This window comes from Choristoneura fumiferana, chromosome 5, assembly GCF_025370935.1.
Source record: "Choristoneura fumiferana chromosome 5, NRCan_CFum_1, whole genome shotgun sequence".
NCBI lineage: Eukaryota > Metazoa > Arthropoda > Insecta > Lepidoptera > Tortricidae > Choristoneura > Choristoneura fumiferana.
In genome coordinates, this window is record NC_133476.1 from 11,103,529 (window position 1) to 11,116,709 (window position 13,181).

Genomic DNA, 13,181 nt, shown 5'->3' on the forward strand with positions numbered 1-13,181 from the left:
AAGTTGCTAAACTGGCAACACTGACTTCAAGTGTTGCCAGACTATTTGATCCAAGAAAAATAAATAATTAAGGGATCTACACACATACGGCAAGTACGTTCTTCGAAAGCACAAATCTGTAATAATTATCTAGCGTATTATTTTATATCATTTAATGTGATAAAGAACTAGAAAATAAAAACGTTTCCGCCTGTAGTACATACACAGAAGAGTACTAAACACGGATTACAAGAATAGTAGCTCTAAGCTATGAGCTGAAGGCAGATTCACATTTTCTTGTTTTTTATCTCTTTTTAGCAAAGTGATACGTTGCCAGTATTATTTTTAAATCCTCATTATTTTGTAAAGCTATAATCACGGACGTACTACCTAAACGCGACCGAGCAGCTAGCTACATATTAGTAATCTGTGGACCGAGTACTAAAAATTTGTATAAAAAAAAAATATTACTTACTACGAGAGAAAGTATTTTTTTACATAGCGCCTGACATCATTGACCTATACACCTATCGTGACAGAATAGTAGATTGTTGCACCAAGCAGAAAGTTATTTATTATTGCACCTAGTGCCGATTTGGAGCCCGAGCGTGTGCGAGGGCTTTAAAAAGCACGAGGGCAATATAAATTACTTAATGTGAGGTGCATAATCTGCTTTTCTTTCAACAGTTACAGGAATAGTAGACGAAAAAAAACTCATGCTAAACAATTCTAAAACAAACAGGGCTACTACGAAACTCTGAAGTTCTATAGTCATCTACCTCAATTACGCACTTTATATTCAATCACTCCTGCACTGTGTTTTTTTACGCTTTTTGGTGTAAATAATATAAGATACAATAGTTTAATATCAACTGCTCGTCACCTTTTACGAACGATTGCTTTTTCCGATGCGGAGACGTTCATTATTGAGGAGTCCTGGAGCTTCGGATCACCACCCGTTTTACCATAAGCATTACGAGGAGCATAAATTGCTTAGCAACTGTGTCATAGTAATTAAAATTCAACCCGTGAAATACTTGTTATTGAGTAGTAGCTCCGATGGTCAACTGTGGTCTTCATCATCACATTCACTTCACCAAATGATGATTTTCAATAGCAAATGCACGAGTTACTGCTAAATATATCCAAATTACCACAGGTGTCCCTACAATATTTGAAGAGTTCCCTCGATTTCCTTAAGATCCGATCATCAGATCCTAATTTGCTGCTTATGGGACCTAATTGAAAGCATTCCTAGACGAACTAAAAAAAAAAAAATTCAAATCGGTTCATAAATGACGGAGTTCTGAGGTAACAATAATAATAAAAAAAAAACAACCTAATTGATAACCTCCTCCTTTTTTTTGAAGTCGGTTAAACATGGCCAGCCACGTCTATCCGGCTGTCTCTCTTTTGGTCACATTCATTTCCCTTTGTTTGGGCGTACGTATGTACGTAGAACTATTGTGCTTTAAGGAAGTAAGAGGAAGGGTTTTTCTTTTTGAACTACTGAACCGAGAAACCAGCATACGGGTCAGCTACCTATATAATGTTAACTGATCACTGATGACATAGCGAACGTCTGAACGGACGAATAAAGGAAAAAAAAGCTAAGAGATCCATGGACACCAACAGCGCGATTGGGACTGCGTGCGCGTTGCCGAACCTAATGATGTGTGTATTAATAAAAAAAACGCAAAGGCGAACTTGTACGAGAGGCCTTCCAAGGGCATCTACCTCTTCCAGCTAACTTGATCAAAGAGATGAGTATCTAGACAGCCGCCAGACGAATAAATGCTGTTTGAAAAAAAAACTTGGACTAAGGGGTCGAAAACTAACTAGAAAAGTGTGTAGTTACAAATAATTTTACGTTAGTATTGCGCGTAAGCGAGAAGAAGCATTTAAACGTGGCATGCATTGAACTAATAATTTGGTTAGAAGAGTCAGATCCTTGGTCAGATCAGCGGTTCCATTCCATTGGGTTTTGAATATATCAATATGAAAACATTTTGCTTAATATAGTTACTATATTTGTCAAATTAAATTATCTTTAACAAAGGTGGTGTATGCGCAGTAAACTTAAAAATGAAAAAAATAAATATAAGACATATTATATTATACTAACGAGCCTTGGCAGTAGCAATGTAAGTTCTGGCAACCTTAAACTATAGTCTAGCAATTTACATTACGTAGGTAAATGAAAATTGAATTGCGACAAATGTAAAGCTAGGGCAATATTAAAAATGCTTACAAAGAAAAAGACTGAATAAAACAAGAGGAACTTGAGTCATTTCAGATCAATGTTTTTCTGTTATGTTATGATGAAAGTGATAGTGATGAATCGTTTTTAAGCTTTGAATTTCTTGAGTCTGATTTTGACTATAGTATCATCCTGGATGAATTAGAATCAGTGTTTATAGGAATAAAATCCATGCTGCATTTGTATTTTTTTTGTACAATTTACAAATGTATGTGCGCTTGAGTGTACCCCTGTTATGTATTTGTGACCAATATTTTTTTATCTGTAAAATATGTTGCCAATCCTAATTTTTCTAAACTTGCTGCTATTTCATACTGCCACGATTTGCTGGTTCTTTTCTATTAACAAAGACCAACCCGAACCAATAGATATATGCAATATGTGGGTGCCACACACTAATTCCTCTTTTCAGGGTTAAAAATAAAATAATGTATCTTTGGTCGGGGTTTATCAAATTACCACGTCAACTTTTTTTAATAGAATCAGTAATTAATGGAAATAGTACAACTACATTTTCAGTTTGTCCTCTTTCCTTCCTGTCTGTCCTTTTCTTTAAAGAATTATTGCAATTTCAGACATGACTTTTGGTCATGGATAATTAGTTGTTTCAGGCAGCTACTTTATGTTGTAGTCGCTAGGTGCTTGAGTGGAACTAGCTGCTGTGCGGTGAAATGATCCCAGATTCCAATTTGGAGTGCTAAAGTTGCAATTAACAGAACCTTGGCATGGAGATGCCACATTCATAACAGATGGTCTCTTTCCTATTATCAGGGGGAAACATTCATCAGAGATACAAGACAGTGCATTCTGTATGCGCTTCATCCTATTTGAACACTCTTCAAAGTGATCAGTTAGGTGTTTTAATTCAGGACATGCACCAATGTTGTGATGGGTTTTCAGGTTTTTATCAATTATCTTAAGACCATCAACAGAGCTGTAAGTTACCTTTTCGCCATTATAAAAAAACAACTCAATATCACTCCCATTTTCCATAAGCTGGCACTTGGCTAATGTAGAGTACAATGTTATCTTGGGTGTTTTTGCCTTTACAAGATCAACAAAACGGGATGCATACAAATATTTTTTCCAATGTTTTTGAGGTAAATTGTGGTATGAAAATATTTCATCTGGTTTAGGATTATGTTCTAGATTCAGATTAGGTTTATCCTTATTATTGTCAGTCAAATAGATTATTATTTTCATGCCATCTTTAGATATTTTACAAATTTCAACAACTTTTTCTTCCCTATCTTTACCCTTTCTTTTGATAAATTCTACAATCACACCAGTAGTTTCTATTTTTAATATTGCATTTCTGGTTTTGTGTGATATCACTGGCAGTCTGTCAGCACACAATGGGGGCACGCTTAAAACATTGGAATTAACCTTGCATACTTTTGGCACATTTTCCTTATTTTCATCAGCAGTCTCAAATCTTACTTCGTCTTCAGGAATTTTATCTTTCTTTTTTAAATTATCTGAAAAAGATGTGCCACTTCCATTGGAAGCAATACCAAGCTTTTGAGCAAAATCATTACTTAACTGATTTTTAATATCATTATGGTTAGAAAGTACATTTTCATTTCCACCACAAACTCTGAAGTTACAACCATTGCTGTGAGCAGACAGGTTCTGTTGCAATCCAGAAAATACATTAACAGAGGTTGGTCTTACTTCTCTATTGATTGAGGCTGGAGTATTAAGTTCTTTGCACATTTCTAGGTAGTCCAAGCCTATTTTGTCTTCATTTCTTGTTTTGCTACTGTGTTGGGTGCTGTGCAAAGTTGTGATGAAGCCCGAGTCCCTTGAATAATCTTGTCTATGAATACAAGGTGCAGCAACAGTATGATTTACAAATGGGTGATCAATGATTTCTTTCAGTGTTATTCTTTTAGTTGGATCTTTACATAAAAGTTTTTGCAAAATATCTTGGGCTTGGATGGAGACCTCTGTAGGAATTTTGTAATCAGCTTGTATCACTTTATTTAGTGTTGTTTTCACATGCTGAGTGTGAAATGGAGGACTGCCTACTAGCAAAGTGTACAGTAAGCATCCAAGGCCCCACACATCAGCTGGCAATCCATGGAGTTCTCTGGAAGCCACCTCTGGAGAAATGTAATTGGGAGTTCCGCACATGGTTACATGTTTTTCATCAGGCCCATTCAATTGTGTTGCTAAACCAAAATCAGCAATCTTTACTTCATGGTCTTTAGTCAGCAGCAAGTTATTGAGTGATAGATCTCTATGTATTATATTATGCGAATGCAGATACAGTACTCCACTCACAACCTGTCTGAAAATATCAGCAGCTGCTTTTTCAGAAAGGCCACGATTACTTAACTTAAAGTGTCGTGCTAACTCACCATTATGTGCTAATTCTAATACTAAATAAACATAATGTACATCTTCAAAGAAAGTGTACAGTTCTAAAATAGCTGGATGCTTTAAGCGTGAGTGTATGGTGACCTCTTGTCTCACTCGTCCAATCATCCCAGCATTTGCCATTAAGGCTTTGTCTATCATTTTGATAGCAACAAATATATTTGATTTCCGACATTTTGCTCTGTAGACATGGGCAAACCCACCTTTACCTAGATGTTCAAATATTTCATAGTCTTCAATCCTCTCCCCAAATACACTCATGTTTAGTATATCCTTGTGTCATAAACAAAATGAAATTGTTTGTCAATTCTATAAGCGGAGTACTTTGTTACATCCATTATTTTGCAGTGTACTGAAACAAACACAAGGATTACATCTTAGATTCAAGTCATATAAAAATTACAATGTAAAGTTTTGGACAAAACTTACTTTATTTACAATCCATTTGGCATCTTCTATACTTTTTGCTATCATTTCCTTTACTCTTTCAGGGTCAGGCTCAATTTTATGTTGTTTATAACTCTGTAATGTTTTTGAAAATTTGTTATTGTCTGCTATCATTGAGGCATAATTTAATATTGAAATTATAAATTAAATAATAATGAATGAGGTCATCAGCGTGAGGAACGAATGTTAATAGAAAGATATAGTGTTCATTTATATAAAGTTTGTAATAAATAAATAAATAGAATACCTGTTTGACGGAAAATTTGTAATATTTACATGCATCAGGCGGCAATCTCTCACATTGACGTAACAGGTATTTGTATAATTGTAAAGAAGTCATAACAACCTTAATCGAACCACCGGATAGTTGTGAGAAACGACAAAACATTTGATTTATTAAACTCTGATGGCTTATGCATCAATTGCGCAATATGCGCTAAAATATGGCCCTAGTGCTTCTTCCTCACGAATTTATTTATTTAATTTTCTTTCGTTCTGCCTATAATAGGTTCAGTCTGTTCGTTCTGTTCTGTCAAACAGACAGACAGACAAGACAAGGAGACGCATTTCTACGTTCTACGCATTGATAATATTGCCAACTCAAATTTTAATAATAAGTCATTCATTAACATCGCTCAAACCGCGTCCAATGCGCTTGACGTGTGGCGGTCGTCCTGAGGCGCAAGCACGTTTGTGGTTAGCGAAGCCAAAATACGCCTTCTGCTTCCGTCTGTTTCACGGATATTGCAGAAGGAAGTTAGTTCTTATTTTCAACATTCATCATATCGTTAAATTACTTCTTGTCCTGCCCCAGACAATAGAACAGAATGGCATTTTTAAGTTGAAACAAATATCATCTTATTACTGTGTAAATAGTTTAAGTGTCCGTGCAGAATGAGAAATATGTACGATTATTTTAGTATTTAGTGGTTCAAGTGAAGATAACTAACATTATGAGAAGTAATTTACCTTTTATGTTCGTGATTGTGTTACTTTGATAATGATTTGTTAGCACTAATGTGGTATGGCACTTGTTACGATACGACGTTCTTCGAGTGTACAAACACCAAGGAAAACGGTAAGCAACAAAGAATAGGGCAGTGCTAGTTAAGTAAAGTCTAGTCAATATAATTATTTTAGTTCTATAGTACCTAGAAGTTCAAAGCGATCACTGTACATGTCCGTTAAAATTGACAGTTCATATAACACTGAAGCTTTCTTTCGTCCTTGATCTATATACTATTTCAAAGTAAACCACACAGCCAACATAAGGTTCTATACTTGTCAAGAATAAGCATGCATATCACCACTAATCTTCAATTATTTACATGCTAACTTCTACTTTCTTCTAGAATACTAAACCTGTCACCTGTCTCTTGTTTATTCTGCTTGTTAATAACTTTCTGTTAGAAATATGAAGAGAAATTGCAGACCAAAGATATTTTGGTACCTATGTATGTAGAATGAAAACCTGTCTGTTCTCTGTATTTTTCCAGAATGTACAAATTAGTATACAATCTAGTTTTCTTTGTCTATAGTAGAAATAGGATAAAACAGAATTAACATTAAACTTTTCATTGATTTCTTCATTTATGCTTCAAAAAACAAACAGATTTAAGTGTATTTTGAGTCTGGGTGTATCAAAATGTCACCAAAAAAATTTGGCATAATAAACCTAACATAACCTGCTGGTTACCCTTTGCTACACCCTAACCATACTTTTTTAAAATATAAATATTGTTTTGTTAGTAGGTACTGTTTTTAAAACAAACAAGTTGTTGTTTCACAAATTGTAAAGTTTGACTTAAATAATATCTAATCATAATCATATTAATTTACTGTTATTGTTTTGTTTACATTTTATAATGCAACTTAATTGAACTGTAATATTGGCTTCTTTTACTTTTGAATAGAATATCAGGGTCAAAGAATGCTTTTTCTAGCATAACATACTTAAACCTTGCAGATTACATCTTGAAGTTACAACACTTATAATATATTGTACTATTATAAGCCTTTAATCAGACAGCATGAAACATTACATACAAGAATGTATAAATGTATTTCATCACTTCTTTCCTTCTCGAGAATGGAGAAGATTGGAGGAGGCCTTTGCCACCTGGCAAACAGACATGCAAAAAATAAGCAAACAAGAATTCTATGAATAAGAAATCTATGAGAAGGAAAGAAGTGATGAAATACAGTTACAAGACAACCATTAAAATATAGAAACATAATAGAAATCATACATGTTTGTGTCCATATTGATATTTTTGTTTTCTGTATGCAAGAATTCTGAAAACAATTATTAAAAAATGTCTGTACTAAGTCTTTTAAGGGATTTTACTCTATTTATTAAACCAAGATACTAAAGTGAAGTTTCATGTGTTACTTGTTTTTTAACATCTCATAAATAGTGATGTGCTACAACTGGTAATCACCAAAAAGTTTAGCTAAGTACCTGTTATACTTATAACATGTTAAGATATGAATGGATCTGTGACATACTAATACATGTCGGGCACTTAAGGTAACATGGGTCTAATGAAAATGTCACTGTTTAGGAGATATTTCGACTTTTTGCAGATGTTGATGTTTAACCCGTCACACGTCCAAGACTACATTAGTCCCCAGCTTTTTTGTGCGGGAAATGTCCTAGAGACTACTGGTAAAAAAGAGTTAGGGACTAATGTAGTCTCTAGGACGCGTGACGGGTTAAATTTCATTTGATTCTAAGCAAGTTCTGCCTAAAAGCTCAATGGTTATGGAAAGTGGAATATTGAATGCTTTAATTTTATTTTTGATTCCTTATGATATTATGTTTTAGCAATTATTTGGAATAATGTTGATAACCGAAATCAGAGAGGAGCACTATTTGTATTATGCTGGTCACATTATTTTTGCATTTAAAATTTTGTACTGTCACTTTAGTATCTTGGTTTAATAAATAGAGTATAGTAGTTTATGAAAGCAAGTTCTCAAAAGACGAAAAACATAGACAAATTATATCAGTAAATATTCATTTAAAATTAGCATTAATATTTTTATTTAGTCACAACTCAGTGAGGAAACTGTCAAGTCTCTGTATTGAAAATATGTAACACAACAATCTTAGCATAATTTGAGATTTAAAGATATTTAGCTTTATTGAATATGGATCAGTCTTGAACAAGCACAATCAAGGCATATCAAGTTTTGTTGAATGATTATTACTAGCTGGTGCCCATGACACCAACTGGGATTAATTCATTTATTTCCAGAACTATGCAATTTTCGGGGATCAAAACTATCCTATGTCCTTCTCAGTTTTAAACTAAAGGTACAAAAGGAGAATTAATGAAATGAATGAGTAAATGTCAAAATCCTGCGGTCATTACAAGACATGTTGTAGCTGTGTGTGTAATCATTCACTTCAACTCCCGTGGCACTGCCTATACCTCCATATCAAATTTCATCTGTATCAGTTGGTGGTTTAAGCATGAAGAGGTAACAGACAGACAGTTTACTTTTGTGTTTGTAATGTTTTTAAGGATATCTGTTTTATTATAGCATGCTTGAACTCCAATTACTCTCTTGAACTCCCATGTTAAAGGGCAGTAAATTGCGAAATGTGTTTATCCAACCATGAACATTTTATGGTGATTAGTACAAATGCTGTTTCCTAATAATGTTTGTCAGTGAACTGAATCAAGATTTATTAATGCAAATTTTTTTGTTTTAGGATGAGGCAACCAAATCAAGTGAGAGCCCTGAAGACGATGTCGGAAACCGTGTCAGCAAGAGGTAGGTAATGATTTTTCCAATAATATTATATTCCATTTACAAATCACTTTTTGTAACTAATTAATTAATAAGTGATTAAAACTGCTTTGTTTGTCTTTAAAACTTGGAAAACAGGTGAAATCTGTTGAATGTTCTTTTTAATGGTTAATTGGTAATTTATTTTCTTATAGGTATAATACCTTTAAACAAGCAACTCTTGTAAATAAATATCTCGGAAACAGCTCCAACTATTTGCATGAAATTTGGTATATAGGGGTTTTCGGGGATGAAAAATCAATCTAGCTTCTAGCTACTTCTCTTCTATTTAGCTTCTAGCTCTTCTTGCAGGTGGTAGGATCTTGTGCAAGGTCAAGGATTGCTACCACCATCTTGCTCGCTAATCCTGCCATGAAATAGCAGTGCTTACACTGTTGTGTTTCGGCGTGGAGAGTAAGACAGCCGGTGAAATTACTGGCACTTGAGGTATCCCATCTTAGGCCTAGGTTGGCAACGCATCTGCAATCCCCCTGGTGTTGCAGGTGTCTATGGGCGGTGGTAATCTCTTACCATCAGGAGACCCACTTGCTCGTTTGCCATCCAGTCCAATAAAAAAAAGCTACTAGCGAGCGGGAAAAGGCTTGGTACCGAGTTTTAGCCCAAGCGGAGCTCGGTCGCTCAGGTACTATTTTATTAATTACTGAAGTTTTCTTTACCTGCCATACGAAATAAGATGCATTTTGATGCCTTTTCAGCCATCAAAATGCCTCCCAATGCAACATGTTTGCAACTTCTGCCATAAAGATGATAATATCAGCACTCCCAGACCAACACTGCATCAACTCAAAATAATACACCATTTTAATTTAGACCTTCCAGAAATTTGATTTAAGTCTAAATTAAAATGGTGTATTATTTTGAGTTGATGCGTTGTTGGTCTAGGAGTGCGTATAGAGATAGAGGGATGCTTTTTTCGACAGTCAAATATCATCCATCAAATTATTTCTTAGTCATAATTTTTGGTGCATTAACTTTACTTAAAGCTGTTTTATCCAGGAACACCATTTAAAAAAGAAAAAACTTGCATTTTTTCCCATTCTGTGTTCATTTAAGTGTCGTTTTATAGGACTAGGTATGTAAAAAAGAACTGCGATAATTATTTATGTATGTGTCATTGTCTCTATTATGTGTGTATCATTGTCATAACCTGGCTCCTGGAAGTTTTTTCCCGTAGTCAATACATCATCACCATATGATGCACCCAATATGATGGTGGTGTATTGACTAAAAGGTAAAATTTCAAGGCAGGCCGACTTTTAGACATAAATATAAAAAAAAAAAAGTAAAGGACACTAGAACAATAGAAAATTAGACCGTTGATTGATTGTATAAACTAATCAAAAATTTCATTTAAACTTAGTTTTGTAACAATAGGTATAATATGACCACTTTGGTATCTGTGAGTATTTCATATTATATTTTATACATTTCTAAAACCGGTCCTTGGTTCAGCAGATTAATTAAATAAAATTGGAAATTTTTGACTGAGATATTGTAATAATTTGGGACTTTCTCCCTATAGGAAAATTCAATCAATGAAATGTTGTAGAGCTTTGGTCACCATGCATGAACTTATGCTTATGAGATTTCTTTTTCTTGTTGACTTGTGAGATTATATAGGAAAAATAAGTTTTGGTAAAAATTTCATTTTTAGTACAAGCTTTTTTTGCTGGCTGTACTTTTTGTTAACTGCCTATTTGCATAGGTACCAAATTTCATGTCGATGCCATAACCGTTGAAGAGTTCCGTCCTGTGGAGACAGACAGACAGACAACGGGACAGGTGAAACTAAATAAAAGCTTCTGACAAAAACTTTGACAAGCTAAAAACCATTAAGAAAGATAAATAATCGTATTTCTAAAATACCGAATTCATGTAAGGATAGCAATACAAGTATCATAATTGTTTACATTTGCTATGTTAGCATGGCAGGTAGAAAAATAATGAATAAAGTAGATTAAAAGCTTAAATAATCGTAATCGAGCTTTATTCCTCCAATGTCGAGTACCTACATATGTTTACTAGCCAAAGCTGGTGAAAAATAGCTTTATAACTACATAGAGATGAGGTTGGTACCTATCTATTTACAAAGTAGAAATATGCGGTTCGCTGATCAGTGTTCATAGTCTGAACTGACCTTTATCTGGCTCGAAAGGTGAAGGCATAAACTTTACCCGGCCCGGTTATTAACTTCAGAGTTGTGCCATTCTAACATGTATGTTGAATCCTTTACTTCAGTTCAGTTCTATCATTAGACAGTTTTTTATTCCTTTTTTTTTTTCAAATACTCATGTCTTGACGTCCTTCCACACTCAATAGGTACGTAATTCGGCGTAGTTGCATTCTTCATGATGACGACACTACAATGTCAGTGTAATGCGTCGAAATATTGGGAGCATGAAGCTTAACTCATGATTTTCTTAATGGAAAGATGTAATTCAGCATTGAAATAACCACACTGACGCACTAGGTAATCTCTGTGAGACTGATACTGGAAGCGTCTTCGTCCTGGCCGGTCCGTACTCCATACCCTCGGACCATAGAAAGAATTCCTTTCTATGATCTGAGTTCGTACCGTTCAGTACAATACGCGTGTCATTCAATTTATACGTAATTTATGTCGTTAGCTTCGAACCTACCCTTGTTTTTACTATATCTACCTACCGGAAATATTTCCCTCATAATCATTACCGTAAATATGTTGAATGAACCTAATTTAATTCATTTTATGCTACGCGATCCAGGAAAATGCCACGTCCAACACAAATCACTAAATAAAAGGCAACCTAAATGTCCAAAAAAATGTATAACAAAAAATTTTACCGACTATAAAAGACCATGAAAATAATTATCTATCAGTCTGAAGTCGGTTCCTCAGCACGAGCCAGCAGGAGTGGACCTATCTATAGTCATGTCTACCTCACTTACACTACCAGTCAAAAGTTCAAGTTCACTGTGAAATTAGGTTTTCATATTAAATTATGTTCAAATATAGCATATACTTTAAATTTCTGACGTATAATTGGGTCCGTGACTACCCTGTAACAAAATAACAAAATAAATACTTCTTCGAGGAATCGTTATATTGAAATTCGCACACATTATGCGTTTAAAGAATATTTTCTGTATTTCCTATGATATTTAATAAAGTCCGCAATTATTCAAAATGGGTCCAAGCCGATCTGAGCAATCTGAGTGTCGAAACTCGTGCTGTTGTAGCTCTGTCCTATGAAGGCTACACGAGCCGAAAAATTGCTGAAAAAAAATTAAGATTTCCTAAACTGCTGTTTTAAGTGCTTTGAAACTAAAACGAAAAACCGGTCTTAATAAAATTGCAGTCGATTTCGTTCAGGTAAGCCAAAAGTCACGTCAAAAGCGAAGACAAATTTATTTGCGTCCAGAGCAAACGCCAACGGTCTCGAATTGCTCCAGAAATTTGCGAAGAACTCAACGCCACCCGAGATCAGCCAGTATCGATTTCGATGGTGGTGAAACTATGGCCTAAAAGGACACATTGCTGCCAAAAAAACCTTTGTTACGTAAACAGAATATGGGTAAAAGTTTGCAATGGGCTCGAAAATACAAAAATTGGACACCTGAGCAGTGGCCTAAGTTATGTTTTCTAAGGAATGAAAATTGAAATTTTTGAGGAGGGGAGACGTCGTCAATATATTCAACGACAAGCAGGCGAGCGAAAGGCAAAACTATGCGTGATGCCAACAGTGAAGCACGGTGGAGGATCAGTTACGGTCTGGGTACGCTTTGTGGGTAATAAAGTTGGTGATCTCGTGAGAGTCAATGGCATAATGGATAAGAAACTGTATCATATGCATAACATCTAAATGACCATAGGTGTCCCTACAATATTTGAAGAGTTCCCTCGATTTCCTTAGGATTCAATCATGGGACCAAATTGAAAGCATTCCTAAACGAACGAAAAAATATTTTTTCTAATCGGTTCATAAATGTGGCGTTATCTGGGAAAATGTACCTTGTTGTCGATATTGAGTTATTGATATCCCCATAATCTACATACAATGTAAGAAACTTGCATGTAGGTTTAATAGATATTTAAAAAAAAATGTTGAACCTCAAAAGCCAGAAAAGGTGATTATGAGAAAATTGAATTCAAACTTGTACACCCAATAAAAGTATGTTGTTGTGGAAGTTACATAGATAACATGCTATTTGAGGAGTAGATTGTACGGGCTTTCAGGTTTCAAGAACAATTTTGTAATTGGACAACTGTTTTCCTATAGTTTACCTTGCCAAAGTGCATAAAGTAAAAAAATTG

General features: G+C 34.7%; 2 protein-coding genes across 6 annotated transcripts in view; one reads left to right on the forward strand and one right to left on the reverse strand.

Moving 5' to 3' along the window:
* Positions 1-1,986: 1,986 nt before the first annotated feature.
* Positions 1,987-5,632, reverse strand: SAK (polo like kinase SAK). 3 transcript variants are annotated; one of them, XM_074087858.1, is made up of 3 exons: positions 5,415-5,632; positions 5,051-5,143; positions 1,987-4,973 (listed from the first exon to the last, which is right to left on the reverse strand). In XM_074087858.1, exon 3 carries the CDS (start codon positions 4,880-4,882, stop codon positions 2,855-2,857), a length of 2,028 nt encoding a protein of 675 aa, XP_073943959.1. In that variant the 5' UTR covers positions 4,883-4,973; positions 5,051-5,143; positions 5,415-5,632; the 3' UTR covers positions 1,987-2,854. The 3 variants fall into 3 exon arrangements, with proteins under 3 accessions (XP_073943959.1, XP_073943960.1, XP_073943958.1); XM_074087859.1 differs by having other exon boundaries at positions 5,345-5,632; XM_074087857.1 differs by having other exon boundaries at positions 5,316-5,632.
* Positions 5,633-5,771: 139 nt separating this feature from the next.
* The window catches only part of ssh (Protein phosphatase Slingshot), a 33,619-nt gene continuing 26,209 nt past the window's right edge, over positions 5,772-13,181 (forward strand). The window contains exons 1-2 of one of the 3 annotated variants that reach the window (XM_074087852.1): positions 5,772-6,146; positions 8,790-8,851. In XM_074087852.1, the coding sequence (XP_073943953.1) occupies positions 6,093-6,146; positions 8,790-8,851 (116 nt within the window). In that variant the 5' untranslated portion in view covers positions 5,772-6,092. Of the gene's footprint in view, positions 6,147-8,789; positions 8,856-13,181 lie in introns of all 3 variants that reach the window. The other 2 variants (XM_074087853.1, XM_074087854.1) reach the window with 2 other exon arrangements.

Excerpts from the sequence above, each read along its gene's own strand:
- SAK (XM_074087858.1), bottom strand. The coding sequence starts at position 4,882 with ATGAGTGTATTTGGGGAGAGGATTGAAGACTATGAAATATTTGAACAT.